Source organism: Apteryx mantelli, chromosome 19 (assembly GCF_036417845.1).
Source record: "Apteryx mantelli isolate bAptMan1 chromosome 19, bAptMan1.hap1, whole genome shotgun sequence".
Classification (NCBI taxonomy): Eukaryota; Metazoa; Chordata; class Aves; order Apterygiformes; family Apterygidae; genus Apteryx; species Apteryx mantelli.
Genome location: NC_089996.1, coordinates 12,107,083 through 12,127,374, shown reverse-complemented (window position 1 = coordinate 12,127,374; position 20,292 = coordinate 12,107,083). Strand labels below are relative to the sequence as shown.

The 20,292-nt window shown below is 40.4% G+C and overlaps 1 protein-coding gene across 3 annotated transcripts; it reads left to right on the top strand.

The window, feature by feature from the left end:
* Positions 1-703: 703 nt before the first annotated feature.
* Positions 704-20,041, top strand: MMD (monocyte to macrophage differentiation associated). Of its 3 annotated transcripts, none has more exons than XM_067308426.1 (7): positions 704-761; positions 7,026-7,107; positions 13,584-13,744; positions 14,903-14,977; positions 15,659-15,760; positions 16,274-16,343; positions 17,747-20,041. In XM_067308426.1, the coding sequence occupies exons 2-7, from the start codon at positions 7,030-7,032 to the stop codon at positions 17,945-17,947; spliced, it is 687 nt and encodes a 228-aa protein (XP_067164527.1). In that variant the 5' UTR covers positions 704-761; positions 7,026-7,029; the 3' UTR covers positions 17,948-20,041. The 3 variants fall into 3 exon arrangements, with proteins under 3 accessions (XP_067164527.1, XP_067164526.1, XP_067164528.1); XM_067308425.1 differs by lacking the exon at positions 704-761 and adding an exon at positions 1,301-1,369; XM_067308427.1 differs by lacking the exons at positions 704-761; positions 7,026-7,107 and adding an exon at positions 7,965-8,118.
* The last annotated feature ends 251 nt before the right edge of the window (positions 20,042-20,292 follow it).

Genomic DNA, 20,292 nt, shown 5'->3' with positions numbered 1-20,292 from the left:
CTGTCGGAGACCGAAATCTGCAACGTACACCCAAAAAGCTCATCCGGTCCTGAAACTAGGGAAACCAAGGGATAAGCAAGTCTTGCTGTGGCAATTTAGAAAGTTGTTACCCCCTAATTGCTCGCTAGCTCCCAGCACGGGGGGCAGATTTTAGTGAAGGGGAACGTGTGCCACTATTTAGCCTAACTGTCGCATTTCCGTGTAGTGACCGTTGTGGTTATCTGGCCAGGATCAGCCGGGGGAGGTAACTTAAACCGCTGCAGGGGGATTCGGCGCATCCCGTCTGCCTCTGTCATACCGCAAAATACACGGATACCAGACACACTTTATTTGTCTGAACGGGTGGTTTGCTTTGGCGTACTGATACTAATCGCACTGAGGGCTGGAACTGCTCAAAATCCCGTTTTAAACAGGATCTCAAACTAGATGGCAGACGCAGGGATAGGACGTGATATTCTCCCAATTCACGCCCTGAACTGTCGTATACAGGGCAGCGCCTCGCTCTTCCCCCGGCAGCGTTTCCAGCGTGCTCGGCGCCGCTCCTCCGCTGGTGCCGAAGCTCATGGTGGCGGCAGATAAGGACGGCTCGCCGCTGGGCAACCAGGAGGGCCGGGCTATCGGCAGCAGCTCGGCCGCCGCGAGCGCGATTTAAAGCCGAGGCGGTTATGCCGCGCGTTGCTATTCCTGGTGCTCCGGCGGCCAGGCCCCGCCGCAATCGGGCTGGAAGAGGGCGTTTCGCCGCGCCGTCGTGTATATAACAGGTATAAATTTTGTCGGGCAAGGGCGGCCGGGCGCGCGAGGGCCCCAGCGGGGTATCGCTGACGCCGTCGACGCCGTGCCTCTCTTGGAAGCCTCCTTCCAGCTAACGCGGCCTCCCTCCGCCAGCCGCTGCCGTTCGCGTGGCCGTTTCGCCGCTGCGAGCGGAGCCTCCCCGGCGGCGTTTCCGTGAGGGGAGCGGGCGGCGGCGCAACATGGCGCGGCCCCCTGCCGGCGCCGCCATGCCCCCGCCATGCTGCCATGCCGCCACGGCGCCATGGCGGCCGCGGCGCGGCGCGGCGGGGGCGGGAGCGGGGGCGGGCCGGGGCGGGGGCAAGCGGCGGCCGGGCGGGCTGCGCGGAGCGCGAGCGGCCGGTTAAAGCGGCCCGTCGCCCGCCGGCGGCTCCCGCGCCTCTGCCGCACGGCCGGCGCCGGCCCTCGCTGCGCGCCGCGGCGGCCGCCCGCCCGCCAATGAGGGCCCGGACCCCGGCGCTCGCCGCCTCCGGAGCCGCCCGCAGCCTCGCGGCCCGACCCCCCGCCCGCCGCCGCCGCCGCCGCCCGGCCGGCGCGGGCGGCCCGGACCCATGCGGCGGCTGCAGGAGCGCTTCAGGAGGTGAGGTGGCCCGTCCCGGCTCCGCCGCGCCCTCTCCGAGACCCTCCCGGCCGCCCGGGTCGCGGCGGCATCGCCGGCCGGGGCGGGCGGCCGCCTTCAGGGGACGGCGACCGCCGTGAGGGGCTCGTGTCTGTCTGTCCGTCTCTTTTTTTTTTTTTTTTTTTTTGGGGGGGGGGGTCTTTAAATGGGTGAAGGTTCACGCATCCGCTGCGGTGTCGCGGATGCGGCTCGGGGGCTCGGCCGGGGGCCCGGGCAGGGGCGGCCCCGCCGGCGCCCCCCTCCCGCCGCCCCCGCGTGCGGATGTTGCTCGGCGGAGGCCGAGGATGCCGCTCTCGCCGCGAACGGGTCAACGGCACGGCCTTGTTCTTGCGTGAACATATATATAAATATCTGTGCGTGTGTGTGTATTTTTATATATATAAATATATATATAAAAAAGTGGGTTTTAGGTCCCTGGGGTAACTTCTGAGCGACAGCCTGCCCGGCAGGTGAGCCCCCGTCTCGCAGGGCGTCTTCCCCCAGCAGGCGCGTGGCCGCAGCGCTGCGCCGAGCCCCTTTCCGCCGGCTCCTCGAGGACCAGGAGGGAAAGCGGGCTGGAAGGAAACGTGAGGGGAGAAAACCACGGGTGGGCTCGGGCTGCGCGGCTTCGCGCCCCGCTCCGTCGCCTTGGCACTCGCCGGAAGGTCGGGCGGTGTTGGTGAGATGCGGAGAAACTCTTTCCCCTGACCTAATGTGACCTAACGTGATGGCACCGTTGCTGGTGGCCTCTGAGAGTATCGTGGGTTTTGCTTCATCTTCAGTGTCACGAGCGCGTGAACCTTTTCACATCGTGTGATTTCACCGATATTTCCGAACAAGTGGTCTCCTCCGGTGCTGATTTGAATTTTCTTTTTTCTTTTTTCTTTTTTTTGTGTGACTCAGTTGTTCAGTGTTTGTGACTGTTCACGTTAACTTTACTAACTGTGACTAGATATCTCCTAATCCAGGAATGTGCCTTTACTTTGTGAACAGACTGAATTCATAAAGAGAAGTATCTGCCAATCTGGCCAAAGAAATTAAACTTATTCGAAGCGTATTTAGTTCTTTTCAAAATTCTACCTACGTGGTCATCGTGAAAATGCAATACTGATGAGGTTTTTTTGGCCTTTTTTTTTGTTTTTCCTCTCAAAAACAGAATAGACAACATAACTAATTGCTTTGACATCTAAATGTGTAACCCCATTTAGTGTATGCTACTGCTGTTTTTGTGGAGTTCTCTCCACCTTCTTGTTTCTCGTATGCTGTTACTTACGGCTTATGGGGTCTAAATGTCTTCTCCTGCTGCTGGAAAGCACAAGAAATAAATGGTACAGAAAGGAGTAATGTGTTTTTAAGCTGGTAAAAGAAAGTATGAGGCCTTTTGAGCTGAATAAAGGAAATATACTTCCTGAAAAGACTCAGAAATCCAGATCTTTGAGACTCTTTTCGGTGTTTGCTGTTTTTACTGAAAAGAAATTTTACTTCATGCTCCAAAGAATAATTTGTTTAGCAGATGGGAGTCAAGGATAAAGCAAGACTTGAAAGTTGCTTTCCTTTTCTGCACTTTTGAGTAGAAACTAGTGGTGTGGTACCAGAGAATATATACCACACAGATGTGTGTATTAGATCTGGGATTTTAATTATTTATTTATTTCTCTAAATTGGGTCATGCATGCTAAGACAAAGCAGAATCAACTCTCAGATTGTCCTCCTCCTTTCTCTCCCAAATACTGTGATCTCTTAATTCTGAAATCGCCTTGAAACATATAGCCTCTGTCCCCTTGGAAATGAGCTGGAGCTTGAGGTTCAATGGTCTCGCACTAAAAATCGATTAGTCTGTCTTTAAATGTTTGAAGTATTTCAAGATCAAAGTTCAAACACTGTAAAGGCCGAGGTGGTATGATTTTCTTCATTTTTTTTTTTTTAAATGAAGTCATATGTCTTTCTCAATATCCTTTTTCCACTTCTATTGGGAATGTACTTGTCAAAGAAGGTTGTTTGGCGCTTTGAAATTATAAAGCGCTTGGTCCTCTTTGGGCTCAAGTAGATCCTGAGCTTTAAAAATGCACGTAGTTTGTGAGAACTGACTCACAGCTGCATTAAAGGTAAAAACGTCCCAATCTCACTGTAATTGCTATTGCTCTGTTAGCTTCATACATTTCAAATTCTAGTGCAAAAAGCCAAAATATATCAAGCTTATGAAGTGAATCAAGACCCTTTGGAGCCATCTGTATTCTTTCATGGTTCTCTAAGAAGCTGAAAAGGAGCTGATGATGTGGAGTTGAGATCAGCTATGTCAAAGTCAGCAGTATCGGTTCCTGGGGTGCTGTGTTTGTGCATGGCAGCTGAGCCTCCTGGGCTAAGTTACGCTGAAATCACTTTGTTTTGATGCTCAAACTAATGGTTAAATTTATGCAGCAGGAATGGCTGTGCAGTCGTACCCATCTTGTATCCTGATATTGCAGGAGTTAATGTTTTATGCTGAAGATGAGGCTTTTGAGTCTTCAGAATTGTAAATGGAGACGTATCTATGCTTTCTTGTGAGGTGCAGCTGCATATCCCCAGATAAATGACTCCAGTTTCTCTAGGGCTGCTTTTAATGAATATGCTAGAGAAATGAAAGCACGCAGTTAAAGAGGCTTCCTGTAAATTGGAGCCTGGATCACTGGGACCTCCTCAGACTGTCTTGCATTTGGTAATATCCTTAATTGTTGTGTTACAGAGAATCTTTACTTGGGATTAAACAGTATCTGAATACTGTATGGCAAGTTTTTGCTTTAAGGAAGGTGAGACTGTGTTTCTGTTATTTTTTTCAATAAGGGGCAAACTTGACCTGTAAATAGGAGGAAAAACAGTGTCCCTGTGTTGCAGTATTCATGTTGCAGAAAACAGAAAGCATCGGGGGGGGGGGGGGCTTTGTTTTTATACCATTCAGGTGAAGGAGATGGATGAACTATTCCTAATGGCCTTGTTCTGCTATAACTCTCTGGTGGAAGAAAAGCAGGTTTCAGCTGCTGTGGGAATCTAGTGATGCTCTCCTTCCAATAACCGTGTTGCTAACCCTTTTTGTCTGTTTGTTTTAGTTTGTAAATAATCAGCATTGAAATCTTTTTTTGAAAAGGTGTTTGAAGTGTTTTGTAAGTAAACATGCATGGGTGAAGCTTTCTGAAATCATCTGCTTGTCTCTTTTGCCAGTGTAAAGTTGTCACGCAGATGAATGAATGTTTGCATCATTCCTATGTTGGCACAAACAAGCAAAAGAGGAAGAGAAAAAAAAAAAAAGACAGAGACTCTTTGTGTAGATAACAGAAAAAGGATAGCTTTGTTAACATCTTTATATTCTGTTTTACCACTAGTAACACTGTCTTTAAATTAGGGAGAATAACAGGTCCCAGTAATAAATGGAGTTCTGTGAACTGTTTCTTCATAATTCTGTCTTAGTCTTACTTACCCCAGGTCCTGTTGAGACTGCTTTAGAAAGATGCATTATCTTCTGTACTGAATAAGTCTAAGTGAAAAAGAAAAAAAAAAAATCAGAAATAAATCCTCTAATGACTAACAGCATGTCCCATTAGTGTACAATCTTCAATTATTTATAGACTTTTTGTTTAGATGATGATAATACACAGAAATTTTGAATGACTGAAATTATAAAGCTAATACTGAGGATAAATTTATGTCTGTGGGTTTGGGAGGGGGGGGGTTGGGGTTTTTCTCCTTACTTCTTGTAAGGCCTCAAAGGTACCACCACTGTGGCCTTTGGAGAAATAGAGTGAAAATCTAGCTGTAGCCAGTGGAAGGCTTCCTGTCACTTCCAGTCTATGGAGTTGAGCAAGTGCAATTTAATCCTAGCCACTCAGCTGAGCCAACATATGCTTTTATTTTTAACTGTTTTCCTAACTTGGAAACAGAACCGACTAAACTGAATGCTCCATCTTTGGATGTTCAGATGTTTCTCCCTGGTGAGAGCTACTGAAGACCTATACGCACTGGGCAGCAAAATCGCTTCCAAATGTTGTGCAAGCCTGTGTATGTGACTGTTTTCGTTATCCTCTTGGAGATGAGGGCAATGTGTAAATCTGCCAAGCCCTGCACTGCCATTTTTTAACAGTATATTAAGTCCCTTGGAATTATTCACTTGCTAACAGCTGCTTTTACGTGGCCTCTGTGACTAAAACTCACTTTTTTTGTTACCCTTTGCATCAATAATGGATGAAATTGTTTCTTGAAATTGCCACAATTTGGAGAGAGATCATGATACTGTGTTACTTTATCAAGGCTGTTTAGTAGTCTTAATGAATTTTCATGGATTGGTTTAGAAAAACCCAGCTTTTTTGACTGATTTGTAAACCAAGTATCTTGTATCTCAGAAGTGGGGAACTGCTTTTTCAAACTGTAAGATTCTGGTTGTTGTTTTTGCCCTGGTCTGAGCCTGGCCAATATTTTATGGGTGTCATAAAAATAGAGCTGGTTCTGACTTAAACCAAAGTTTTTCTGACAATCTCTGTACATAATCCAGTTAACAAAGTTGTTCTTGGTTTTGAATGGACTTGTATATGTTCTGTATTTGTTGTGAAACTGAATTTGTTGTGTATTTGTTGGGAACCTGACTAATTGTCAGTGAATAGTTTCATCATAGTCTGAAGTAAAGTGGGATGCAGTGAGAGTTCATTAACGGGAGAGAGTCACTTTTGTGTGGCTGTAGGCTGTGCTGGGACAACGTAGTGCTGGAGCTGGAGTAGTTCATAACTTTGATTTGACTGTGTAGTTTCTTTTAAACATATGCTGTTTTGTAGAGGTTTTTATATGCAGAATTTAAATTTCGTAGTTTCACAGAAACATCTCCAGCTTTTGGCTTTTTAGAAGAGTTAAATGTAGCTTTTGCATTGGCAAATTCTTCTGCAACTTTCTCAAGTTTTCTCATGTTTTGTTTGACTTGCATAGACTTCCTTGGGAGTGATTGCTTGTTTCTTAGGTAATGCTCACAGATTCCTGGAGAAAAGATGGAAATGCCCGTCATAAGCCTCCTGAAGCTCTTCTTTCAAGTTAACCATTAGGGTCTCCTTTCTTCTCTGTATAGCTTTAGTTTTTGTGGCAGACAAAAGATAGCATTAGCCTCAAAGTAAAACCCCAGCCCTGTAACACCCCAGCCACAAGTACTGCTTTTCATAGGATTAGAAAAGGCAATGTTCAAGCTGTTTTAGGCCAAGTTGTTAGAGAACTCAGATATTGCTGCAGCTTCAAGACATTTCTTAAAGTAAGAACAACCATTGATAGCTATGATGGAGTCTAATTTGAGAATAATCTTGGTCCATTTCACATAATTTAAATAGGAAATACTTCATTCTTCATTTGACAAAGCTGTGGAAAAAGAGAGGGTCTGACTTTTGTGCTCAATTTCTGTTAAATGAAAAAAGCCTTGCTTGAAAATGACCATCCATTACACGCAGTCTCAGAAATTTATTTAACATTTTTCTGTTAAGAGAGATTACCTGGGAGAGCTTACAATTTAAGTAAGTTACCTTAAACGTGTCTGTACTTATATTTTTAACATTACTTGGTTGGAGGTATTCCTTTATGACACTCCAAAAATAGGGTTTATTAAATTTCCTAAAAGTACTCCTTAATTATTCAACAGGTTCATGAACCACCCAGCTCCAGCAAACAGCCGCTACAAACCCACTTGCTATGAACATGCTGCTAACTGTTACACACACGCAGTAAGTATTTTTTTTTTTTTCTTCTTCTTTTTTAACCAGATGTTTTGGCAAATTCTTGTGGTTTTGGATGACTAAATGCTTACCTTTGCCCAGTTGTATTCATATTTACAGCCTCTCTGGTTTTGTTATACAAGCTTCAGCTATTAAAAGCCCAGTAAATGTAACACTAATTAGATGGCTGGTGATCGCTAGTCCATGTTCTGAATCGCTAGAAGCGCCAGATGCTTCATAAGGTTCCTCTTTGCCAAAGTTACGTGTCTTTAACTAGATGGTTTTCCTTTGACCCAGTCAAAGGAGGACTACAGTAAAATGAACATGGGCCTATAATAGTTAGTCTTGCAAGGAAGACTTTTGCAGTATTGTGCTTACATAGTATTATGGGAATTGTATAATGGAAATATGAGAAATTTTTTTTGCATGTTAAAAGGGGAAGGTTTTATGTAAGACTGTGGGTGTTAGCTAGAAGAGCTATAATGGCTTAGTTCTCGTGCTTAATAATATATATGAATTGATTCTTTGAGAGAGCTGATATTTGGAGAGGGACACTAACAATGCTGATCATAAATGCTAAACAGCCCTATTAAAAATCCTAGTTCTTTCCATAGTATGAGAACCCATGTATTTGAACATGTGATATATACACCAAATAATGAAAGCAGGCCTGTGGAGTTTTTTGTAATTGGGAAGTTTAATTTGCTGTCTTGCACTTTGAGAAAGGACTCTAAAAACAGTTTTTTAGACTGGCATTTGCCCTTTTATAAAGGCAGCTGGTGCTTCTCATTGATCTCTTGTTTAACTCCAAACATGTGAAGTATGTTTGACTTTGGCCTCATTCTTTTATTTATCTCCAGTGTGTCTCTTGAGCAAGCTGCAAATATGAATTCTCAAGGTACTGCATGGGACTCTAGTTCTAGAAAGAGATCTACTCTTCAAGAGCCTTCATGTGTATTTTATAAATAACCAACGTACAGCTCTGCGATGCTGGCAAAACTGAATCACCTTGGTTTGCCTGTAAGAAAAGTAACTGAGGCTTATGTGTATTTTTAAGCCAGGGGTCTCATGTACAGCATTATATAAATATATGCTTATTTGTCCAGAGAAATGAAGCAACTTTCTGTTAGTTAGCACAAATACATAGTTTATCTCCTAATCCCTGTACAACTCCTGTTTACTCTGGCCAAAAGTTAGATTTCAAAACATCTGGCAGCAGTTTCTATACTCCTTAACTCTTCTAGCTTTCATCTAGTTGGAAAAAAAAAAGGCACATCATAGGCCTGCCTGTTAGCTGTGGGTTATAGCCAAGATGTCATATCATTATTCTTTGGCACGCTACTGTTTATGGTGATGTTGTCTGTTTTGTCTATTTGCTTCTGACCATTCAAGCTACGTGCTGCAAATTACCGTGAGCTGTTAACAGCCTGGTGATATGTAATGTTAAGATATCCTTTGGAGGAAAATGTAGTGTAGTATAATAAAGGGATCATTACTCCTTAAAATTGTATGCAATAAATGATTTAAAATGTGAAGCCTTGAAATAGGAATCTAATCTGGGAAAGCACAGTGGATTACATGGAAAAAAGCTTTGTGGGGGGGGCTTTTTCTCCTCCTTGTTACAGACTCTGTTTTACTATATGTTAAAAGGTTGACTGGATTGAGTCTTTGCTGCTAGATTACAGTATGAGTTTTCAATTAGACATTGATTTAATTTCAACAAAACAGTGTTTAGCAATCTGCTCTCCAGCTATTTTTCATAGCTCAAAAAGTAGTCGACTTGTATTTTATGAGCATGGCTCTACTCCTTGGATAGGTGTCTCTTCTGTTTTTTTGAATTAAAAATATGCAGCAGTCAGTTTAGGCAGCTGCTTCAAAAATACTAGTTAAGAAATTGGGATACAGAATCTCATATATAGCTTTGTCACATTACTTAGTATGTTATATGCAATTAGCTTTTAAGATAACTTCAAATTTCTAACTAGAAAGGCTATTTAAAATGTCTTGATTTTTAGCTTTAAAAGAAGCACTGAATCATCTTTAGACACTAGGAGACAGGAAGGGCAGCTAAGCAGATGAATGTAGAGACAGAAAAGACTGCTCTCTGTGTTTAGAGTAACAGGAAGGAAACAGCATGTGAGAGAAGCAGGAGTCATAACCATTTGAGTTGTAAGGTAAGCTAAATCGAAGTGGGGGGTTGGCTGCTTCATCTGAAGCTTCCTAATATGTGTAGGGCTTATCAACCAAAAGATATGCTCTGTTATGTTAAATTAAAACTTGCAATTTGCTTTATACTGCTCTAGATGTTTCTTCCTACTGCCTTAAAAGGAGGAACTATTCTTAAAATTAGTTATGGTCTGTATTTTCCAATGTTGATTCATGTAGTGCATGGAGAAAAGAGGAAAAAATGTAAATGTTCCCAGAGTGAGATTTGGACACTTACCAGGAGGTTCTTCCCTTTGGAGGATGGAAGGACGGGTCCTCAAAATTTCAGAAGTACTCTTATGGTGAAAATGGCTTCACTTTACCTGACCAATGTTAGCAGGTTCTCCATTCCTCTGTACAGTGCACAGCTTAAGTTGCTAGTAGACTTCCCACTCCATGATGCTTGTCTCCATTATCTGAGAAGAGAAAATTCACGAGTAGGGAGACCCTGAACTTGGCTTCAGGGCTATGCTTCTAGAGCTGGCAACCTGAGATGGGCACTCCATCATTCCCTCTAAATATCGCGTGTGATTCTGGCTGCTTTGTTGATCTTTCCACTGTCTTCCTGCTCCACAGGGGAAGTGTAGGGTTATCTTTATGCTGTTAGTATTTCCCCCTCAATGAATGGGAAGGGCAATACCATGTTTTGCTACAGTGGCTTGCACATCAAAGGTCATGTTGCTGACTAAATTTCCTGCATAACCTTGTGTGCAAACCAAATAACTTAATTTGGCCTGATTGTTATATACAAGAGCAAAACATTTAGTATATTTTTAAGCCTCTACGTGAGAGCTTGTCTAGAGAAATCTGGAAAGAATATAAGTAGAATACTGACTAAAGTACCACTATACTCAGCAACCCCAAATAATTAGAACAGAGATGTCAGAAGGCTACATCCTACATTGCTATAGGTTAGTAACCAGAGAATGCAATTTCACTGAATTATGTCTGGTCAGGTTTAGCGCTTACAGTTTCAGTGTCTTTCTTTGTGCCTTAGGGCTATTTTACAGCAGCAGCTATTTGTGATAGTGGTGGTTGTGATGGTCGGTTTCCCAAAATACATCACATGGAGGTTGTGCCTAAATCGCCTGCTAAATATACAAGCATATGGCCATAAAAATATGTATTTTAATCCTTTGTCTTCCTTTTTATTGCAAAGGGAAATTGTAACTTCAGGCTCTCATTTTGTTCTGGCATCTCTCCAGAAAAATTAGTGAAATTGTTGCCTTATGTTCTGTAAATCTCACTGCCACCTCCATTTCTTAATTAGCAAATATTAATGAAGGTGCTGAAATTAGTAAATTGGTGCATCATAGTTCTGGTTTTGCTCACAGCATATTAATATTGACAATATTCATTTGGAACGGTTGCACTTCATGATGAAATAAGCAAAGCTTTTTGTGACTTTTAGCTAATTTTATTACCAGGACTGTTGGCAACTTAGAAATGCTATGTCATTCCTATAAAATGACACAGTGCTATCACACTCATTCTAGTAGTTCTAATTCTTTGACTACTTTATTGGTAAATACCTTTTCTTTTAAAGGACCCATTGCTTGCTTCTCCATTCTGAAGATTAAAATTCTGTTCTTGCACTCAGGATTTTTTTCCAAATGAACATGGGAAATCTGTCTTATTGACTAAAGTGTTGTCTTTCTTCCAGAAGATGGATGGTAGATATAATAAAGAGTGTGCACTGTATCATATGTTATCTGGTATAGCATTAATATCTGAAGAACTTTTATCCAGTTGGCTGGAACAGACTGTTTTTCTGGATTTTTGTTTTTAATCCAGCTATTTTGGTCAGAAGAGGAGTAATAAAACATCTCTTGTTTAGTCTAACTGCTCCCATGATGCATATCAGGGCATGGAGGCAAAGTGTGCTTGTTTCCAAATAGAATACTAAGAAAAAACAATAAATCCTTCTCATATTAGTATTTGAGAGAAGTAGAATTTTCCTTTAGAATAAGGACAAGGCAGAAAAGAGGGGAATTCAGCTCTTCTCTCTGAAGGTTTGAAGAAAGAGGTACTAAGACAATTGTTCATTTTAACCCTGTGACTTTATGTACAATAATTGCTGGAAAAAGTGATCGTCTGCAAGCTATGTGTTGGCCAATTTTAACGTGACACAATATAGCTTAACCGGTGAAATAATTATTTTAGTAGACTAGTAAAATTGAGATGTTTGTATAATAATGCAGGTTGTTCCATATAATATCTGACTTCAGTTTCCAAAGAAGTCGTCTTTCCTCTAAAATGGTCTCGATCAGAGCTCTAGGTGGGATCTCATAGCTTCTGAGAAGAGAAGCGCGTGCCCAGGCTGTTAGTAGGGAATTAATAGGGGTTTGCTATTGTATCTAGTTACTTGTGTCCGTGACACCTGTGAGTACCAAATCTCCCTGACACTTCTAGTTCTCTGTCAAATTTAGTTTAAAAACTGCGAATTGCACCAAAACTTGTGAAGGAAGCTGACAAATGTGAATACAGCATGATGCACAGCTTAAAGAAATCAGGCTAAAATATATTTCTAGAGTTTAGTATTTTCCTGTCTCCTGTGAAGACTGAATGAAACAGCTGCCACATCTGCTTGGTTCCCTGCTGTCTCAAGGGCTTCAGGCACCCTTTAGACTGTGTGCCCTATGTGGAAAACAGGAGCGACCGATCTCCTGAGGAGTGAAATGCTTTAACCTTTCTGGGATGTGGGGGCTGTCCAGGATAGGTATATGGAAATTTATGATTTGTGATAAATGAGGCCTGCCTGGAAGACTATTTCTGGCCTTAAAATGCATGAGTTCAACTTTCATAGTCTGGTTACAAAGCTCAGTTTTCTCCTCTGGTCTGGATGCTGCAGCTTTAGGGACACCATGCTTCTCATTTGTATTGTTCTACAACTTCTGTGTTAACTGTACTCTGCTTTGCAAAAAGGAAGAAGATGCAATAGCAGTGAAGCTACAGTTGATGTACTTAAAAATCCAGAAGAAAAAGCAGTGATTTTTTTTTTAACAGTTTCTTTGGATTAACCAGCTGCTTTTCAGACTCATTCAGCAGACTCTGCAACTTTTAAGCTGTAACTGAGCAGATCCTCAATTTCTTCCCATCTCCAAACAGATAAAGGACAAGGATAGTGCAGCTTAGGCTAGAGCTTTGCACTCTCAGCTATCAAACGTGTAATGCAAAGCAGAATTACCAAACTTCTTTAAACATTACTGGTTCCTAGCTTTATTGTTAATAAGCGTGAGAGACTTAAGTTGTTCCTAGTTTAAACTATGAAGTTTATTTACAGTTCAAGTGAACTAATTAACATCTTAAAACATACAGGAGGGACTGGAAGGAAACTTGTATTGCAGAGTCCTATAACTTAGGAGTCTGACAAAGATATCTACATTTTCATAGTCAAAGGAAACGGGTAGGAATGTCTGAGCCAGCAGTTTCTTTTCTTTAAATACTTGTTGGATGTGGGTTTTTTCTGTCCCCTCCCCCCAACCCCAAGTTTCTGTTTCTGAAGAGACAGAGGGAGATGATGTAATTTATCCTGGGAAGGAGTGGTGTTTTAAATGCATTTCCAAGTAATTATATGAAACCTGCAGCCCCCTTCTTAGACACTTCACGTGAGCGTGCTAAGGAAGGTGTGAACAAAAGCTGCTTTGAGAGGCAGGTGGTGAGGAAAACAGACTGGGACACGTTACCTTAAAAGAACATCATCTTTGTGTATTAAGAATCTGTTCAAACTAGAAGTTTACAGCTAATTTATGATATCTAAAACCCAAATTCTGCAAAGCCTTTGCTAAATTCTTTTATCTTCTCCTTACCTGAATGCTTCTAAATGCTTTATTTTCTTCATTTGAGTTTGAAATTTCTTTTGTTCTGTTCCTTGCTCAGCCTTTATGCAAAACAGATGGTTTAGATACAAGTCTAGAGTAAGATCAAAACCTTTTAAAAACGTGAAGCAGAATGTGAAAATGAATAAATTAGTAAGACTTATTAAATCCTTTCGTTTGCGTGATGTGTTATGGCTAGGGAAGCTAGTGACTTGTCCGAAGCCCTGTTGGGGGAGAAACTTATCACAAGCAGGTATAATCTAGATGTCTAAGATACTGTCAAAGTCTTGACACTTGTGTATCGACACACAGCTACACAAAAATTTTACTCCAGTTAGGAGCGTGCCATCAGATGTCATATATATGGTTTTGTATGGCATACTGCCCTGCTGTTGCTGTACTGTGGGCGGTAGCTATGTTGGCTGGGAGTGAAAACTTAACAATGGCCTTTTGTTTTCTTAGTTCCTCATTGTTCCTGCCATTGTGGGTAGTGCCCTTCTCCACCGGCTTTCTGATGATCGATGGGAAAAGATAACAGCATGGATGTATGGCATGGGACTCTGTGCACTCTTCATTGTTTCCACAGTATTTCACATAGTTTCTTGGAAAAAGAGTCACTTAAGGTATCACAACAGCTCTTGTTTATGATGTTTTGTTTTAAAGTTCTGTGATAATTTTCTGTTATGTTTCTCAAGTAGTTTAAAGAAGGTTGGACTGGTAGCTCGTACTGAATTGTTAAGAAAACATTGATTCTGTTGGAAGAAGTAGTGAGCCAAGCTTGAATACAAAGTTAGTGTCTGCTGTCTTCCAGGAAGAAAAAGAAGCTTTTCCATACGTCCTAGTGGCTCTTAAACAGATTCTCTACTTCTCATGCATTCTCATGACAGGTGTTTCAAATAGACTTTTGTTGGGCAGGAGGATGTGTCGGTGATTGTTTAGATGCACCAAAAAACAAACAAACAAAAGAATTGCCAAGGCATGGAAAGTGAAGGTAGTGTTGCGCACATTTGTCTGCCTCTTTATGAAGAGGAGCGTCCAATGCTATCTGTTGTAAGAACACACATCACCTTAAGTAGTTATGTACCAAAACCTTTGTTTCAGTCTGAAACAATAGTTGCTTAGCAGAACAGAGTAATGCAACAAAACCACAGAGTTCATCCTGGCACTAACTGTAGCTATTAACACATGTTGCAAGCTAATACAACTTTCATCTATACAAGCACTTCTGGATTAAGTGCATGGTGGATGTAATCCCAGTGTAGAAATGAGAACACTTGTCTGGGACTGCGGCATGCTGAAATACTTTGAGGAACACACAGACTTTGCCAAGACGCTTAATCTAATACACAGCTAGCAGCAGAAAGCTTTCTTGGGAGCTAGTCAGTAACAAAACTAAGATGTGTTCCCCCCCCCCCGCCCCCCCCTCCAGCCCTATTATGACTCCTCTATAATTCAGGGTCATAAATTGGATTTAACCAGTAGTCACTGAATGGTGACAATTTCTGGATTAAGCAGAGTTGTGACAGCTTTCTGCCTCCTTGCTAGACAGCAGGATGTATGATGGAGTGGAGAAGGGGAGAGGAATGGGAGAGTGCTCATCTCCTACGTCTCTTGATTATGACCCTGTGAAGCTGAAGTCAGCTGGACATCTTCCAAGTGGTTCTGAGGGGTTGTGGAAATGACATTATTTTCCCTAAAAATTCCAAAGCATGTCAGGAAACAGATGCTGTTAAGAAATCTTTCCAAACTCAGTCTTGGTGACTTGTTCTCTCTCTTTCTAGGACCATGGAGCATTGTTTTCATATGTGTGACAGAATGATGATCTATGTCTTTATTGCCGCATCATATGCACCATGGTAAGAAATCTGTCTACCTATAGAGAGAAAGAAAATTGATCAGTTTAGATTAGAAAACTAATTAGTACAGTAGGATTCGTTTCATTTGCTGATAGCAACTAGGAAGAATTCCTTGTATGTACTTTCTCATAAAAATCTTTGCAATGCTTCCAAACTTGAGCTTATTAAGTCATTTGTCATGGTCTTCCAGAAGTAAAGCTGGAAGTTACTACTTAGGCTATAGCAGAAATGTTTTTCTCAAAGCTGTCAACGCTTTTCCATCTGAAATATTTGATGCAGTAAGCCATATCTGTTTCTTGTCTATATTAACTATATCAGTTAATGATTAAGCCTGCATTGTTGTGTTTTGAGTCTTGTTCCCCCTCTTTCTTCTATTCTGGCTGTGAATTATGGAGATTACCCTTTAAATGAAGATACTGGTTTGTCATGCAGCTGTTGAGTATGAAAACTGTGTGGATGTCATCTTATATCTGACACTATCAAATATGAAAATACCATTTTTGTTAACCCCTTGCATGTAAATGTTACAAAACTTGAATTTCAGATGTCTGTTAATGCAGGTCTGCTCATGCCTAAGTTACAGCTTTCAATATTTATTTTTATCAAAAAGCCCCACTACTCCTGTGTCAGTATGTTCCATTCATTCATCACTTCTGTCTATTGAAATCTTTGTACTTCCAGGTTAAATCTACGTGAGCTTGGACCTCTGGCATCTCATATGCGTTGGTTTATCTGGCTAATGGCTGCTGGAGGAACCATTTATGTATTTCTCTACCATGAAAAGTAAGAACTGTTGTTTGCAGTTAACTATAAACTGAAATGGAAAGCTGGGAGCTCTTTTGGTTTTTGAATACTGCTTCACCAAAGAATCTAGCCATTCACACACTGATTTGAGAGCAGATCTAAATTACTGAGCATACTTCCATTACTTATTTTCAGTGGGCAAGACCAACTGTTCTTTGTCTTGGAAATGAGCTACTGAGCTTCATGTCAAATAAGAAAGTATAAGTTGTCTTGATTGTTTTATTCTCACTACTGCTTACTGACTTAGATGCATTGATTTTCATTATTTAGAAAAAAAGATATTGTCTGCAACTAGTGTGTAGTGTGCTGAGATGAACACTAGCTTTATTTTGGTAATAAAACATTGGCTATCTGTCTATGTAGAAAGCTTTTTGGATAGTTTTAGTGGACACATACTAACATTAAAACACAAATGTTTTCTTTACTGTTGAAGGAAATGTTCATCCTCTTGTACATATACCTCCTTAAATGATTCAATTTGTTCCTTTTTAGGTATAAGATTGTTGAACTCTTTTTCTACTTAGCAATGGGATTTTCTCCTGCTCTGGTAGTGACATCCATGGTAAGGAATGCAACTAACATTATAAATATACAAGCTTTCCTTTTATAACTGGTTTTAAGTTCCAGTGCAGCTGTAGTTCTTCTGAACAGATCTTAATTTCAGTCCAACATGATTATAAATGCTCTCTGCAGAAGAACCAAATATTCAGTTATATTTTAAGTTTGTAGTTTAAATTCAATGAAATGCTACCTTTTTTGTTGAAATTGGGCCACAGAGTCTCAATAAAAGAAATTAGTTCCAGGCTTCATGAATACCCCCAAGTCTGAAAGAATGTTGGACACAACAATTTGTTTACTTCCTTTTTCTTAAAAATGAGGAAGATGTGAAGTACCTTAATCCATCAAAGCAATGTTTTTAGGTTTTACTATTTATGAAATTATTTAATGCCTGCTTACTACTTACAAGTTATGAAAGAAGGGTTTTATTTTGGAAAGTGGAACGGACATCTGTCAAAATATGTTGTCCTTCTTTCTTGGTATACTTAAGAGCTTGAAAATCTAATCAGTTTATTCTGTCTTCTGGTCTAAGAACAGAAAGTAAATTTATTCTTTCCCCTTTCAAAATGACTTATGTGAAACAAGCCTAGAAGATCTTTCATCTCTTACTACAGGCATTTTTTTTTCCTTTAAAATCAGTGAAGCAGGGCAAAGTTGAAATATGGAGTAGTTGAACTGTATCAAACTTATGTAGCTGATGAATTGTATCTGAGGTATTTCATTTCTCAGCAAATTGAGATATAGATATATTTTTTTAATTCCTTGGTGCATCTGAAGACAAGTAAAAATCTCCGTGTCTTGTGCACCTCAACTATGACTATTGTTTACCAAAAGTCACACATTTTAAATAACTTTGAATAACACTCTCTGCTGTAAATGTAAATCTGAATCATAAGGCATAACTTTACAAATCTGTCCGCTACAAAGGCCAAGATTTCCTTGAGTCTGCAATCTGTTCAGAGAGCTGTGAACCTGGAGTATATAGATAATGCCAGTTACAGTACTTCAGTCATTTTCCACATGAATTCAGTGCTATACCAAAATGTTGCTTGATAATTCATTCAGTAGAGTTAGTCACATTCAACTCATGCTTATATGCAATAATGTGGTTTTCTTTTTCTCCATATTTGCCTGCTCTACTAACAAGCAAGAAGCAAAATGTCAAGCTTACCTTAACTTGAGTTATCCTACTGTTACTTCTATAGTGCTAACAACTGAAACACATATTTAGGTTACACTTTGGAATATATACTAAGTATACTGTTTTTGTCACTTGTCCATCTGAGTGGGTTAAACATACTATACTATCTAAGATGTTCTGAGTTGTGTCATCCAGTTCTTCTGGAAGAAAAATGCACTTTGTACTTTGTGTGTAAAATACTCTTTCCCTCCCTTATTAATTGACAGAGTAACACCGATGGACTTCAGGAGGTCGCCTGGGGAGGCTTGATATACTGTCTGGGTGTGGTGTTCTTCAAGAGTGATGGAATCATTCCCTTTGCCCATGCCATCTGGCACATATTTGTGGCCACAGCAGCTGCAGTTCATTACTATGCCATTTGGAAGTACCTTTACAGAAGTCCTGCAGACATTATTCGCCACTTATGATATTTGGGGGGGGGGAGGAAAAAATCTGCACTTGGCCTCTGTAGCAGTATTATTTGACTTAAGGAATTTGGGGAAATTGGAAAGTTGCACAGGAAAAAATGCACTGACTTTGATAGTTCTCTGAACATAATTACTGTGAACTGATGTTGTATGTGTCCTGGAATTGCCCTTCATATGGCAAGTGCTGTAAATAACCAAGATACTGCACGGCAGTACTAAGAGTCCATTCCATGTTAGTAGAACTGGCTACCTGATGTTTACAAATAAATTTTGTATTCTAGTTTAATTTTACAATTTTTAACTACACGAATTTTTTCTAAATTAGTGATTCAAATGGTGAAGTCAGTGCAATAACAAAAATGTAACTCAGTTGATTTGAAATTGGTTTCTATCACCTTTCCACTAGTCATTCACTAAACATGAATCACAGATGGATAATCTACTTTTACCACCCATTATCTTGGTATAATGCGACTTTTATAGAAACTTGTGTTTTTTGTAAACTTTAAAAATACATTTATTGAACTGAAAACACAACTGTCATCTATGCAGTTCCTCATATTGCAAAATCTTGCAAGAAATGGTTACATTCCGCATACTGTACTGACAAGCAAACATTGTACCTCTCCAAAGGTTGTACTACAGGTATAGTTGTAATAACCACTTTTACAAATTAAAATCTAAATGTGATTCTGACAGGTTTTAACATGAAAACATCTGTAATACTACTGCTCATCTATAGTACTACTTACATGGCACCTTAATTTGGCTATATCGATGATGGAAAGAAGTGCTTTAAAGAACTAGGTAACGCTAGTTTGTCTCTTCAAGATTCCCAGTTCTACTCTGTGCTGCCCAGTCAGGCAGCAGTTTGGATGATAGCACACTCATCAAGGCTTGGCAGTATTAATGAAGGTGGCCAGCTAATATCCCACTATCCACGTTAGAGAGTCGGTAATTTCCCAAAAATATGTATACGCATACCGGTGCTGTAATATTATGGCTTGGATTTTCAAAGGGATTTAAATGGGCCAACAGAACCAGTTTCCACCCACTTTCATTGGGGTCTTTTGATGGATGGTTTGTTCGGAAAGCAGGTACAGAGCAATCACTGACCACTTAAAATTCATGGTTAGTGGTTCTTCGCAAGCGTGACCTTCTAGGGAGGAAAGCGTGGAGAACTTGACACAGTGTCACTTGTCATTCTGGGACTTCGCACAGAGTAAAACTGGTTGTTAATTGTATTGCTGTCTTTCTGTACAGGAAAATAAAATGTGGTAGCAAGTCATGGTTGTAGAACATGTGCATTAAATGACCAGATGTGGAAGCCTCATTGTAATACTGTTTGTCCAATAATTGTATCCTGTCCCACTATATTATGAATGTCTTATATTAAGATTGACTTTATCCTTTTTCTAATTTACTCACTTTTTCATGTCAGTGTTTAAAAACAAAACGTGTTGCCTTTTTCAGATTTTGTTCTGGATATTGCCTGTCTTCAAACAATAGGTAGTAAGATAGGGATGTTTTTCAAGGTACTGTTTAATACTTCACCTAGATTTGCTGGTGGGTTGCATATTTTAGAATATATACATTTGTATATGAAATTTGCAAGAGGGGCAAACTTTAAAATCAAGGCACTGAAAAAGAGTTGCTGTACGGTGTTAGCAGGTGATTGGAAAAACAACACCGCTACAGCAGACTAGTTAACTGCCCGGAAAGAGTACAAATGAAACAGCTGGGCAGGTAATTCCTTGTACAACAGTCTCAAACATCTGGATGCCTCAGTTTTTTAACATTGTGTCTATTTTAATATTTTCACTTTTTGTGAGTTCATATACTTGGTTTAAATGCAGTACTGTTAAAACCACTAAAATACACATGAAAGTTTTCTGCAGTCAAAAGTGAAACTATTGCTTGAATATGTTTGTTTTAATTTTAAGTTAATTTTTCATGGCATTGCTTTTTGGAGTGTTTGAAATGGGTTTTTAAAAATATTTGAATTCGCCAAAAATATTTTGAATTACTGTATTCTAGTCAATATGATATTGAATGTACTAGACTAAACAATAAACATTTTGTGCAGTTTGGAAACTCGTGTGTTCCTGTAATCTTTCCGCAGTACTTAGTATTAAAAGTGTTGCAAATTTACGGCAAATATGCAGAAATATAAGGGCCTAGCAATGTTGCTGCTCCTAATGATGCTTATGCTTGCTCAAGTGACTCTTTAAACTAAAAATATTAGGAAAGCATTATGGTCCAAAATGGTATCATTTGTGGCAAGAGGTTTATCTATATAGAAGTTTTGGGCAATATAGAGACCTCAATTTTTGCCTATTTGTTGT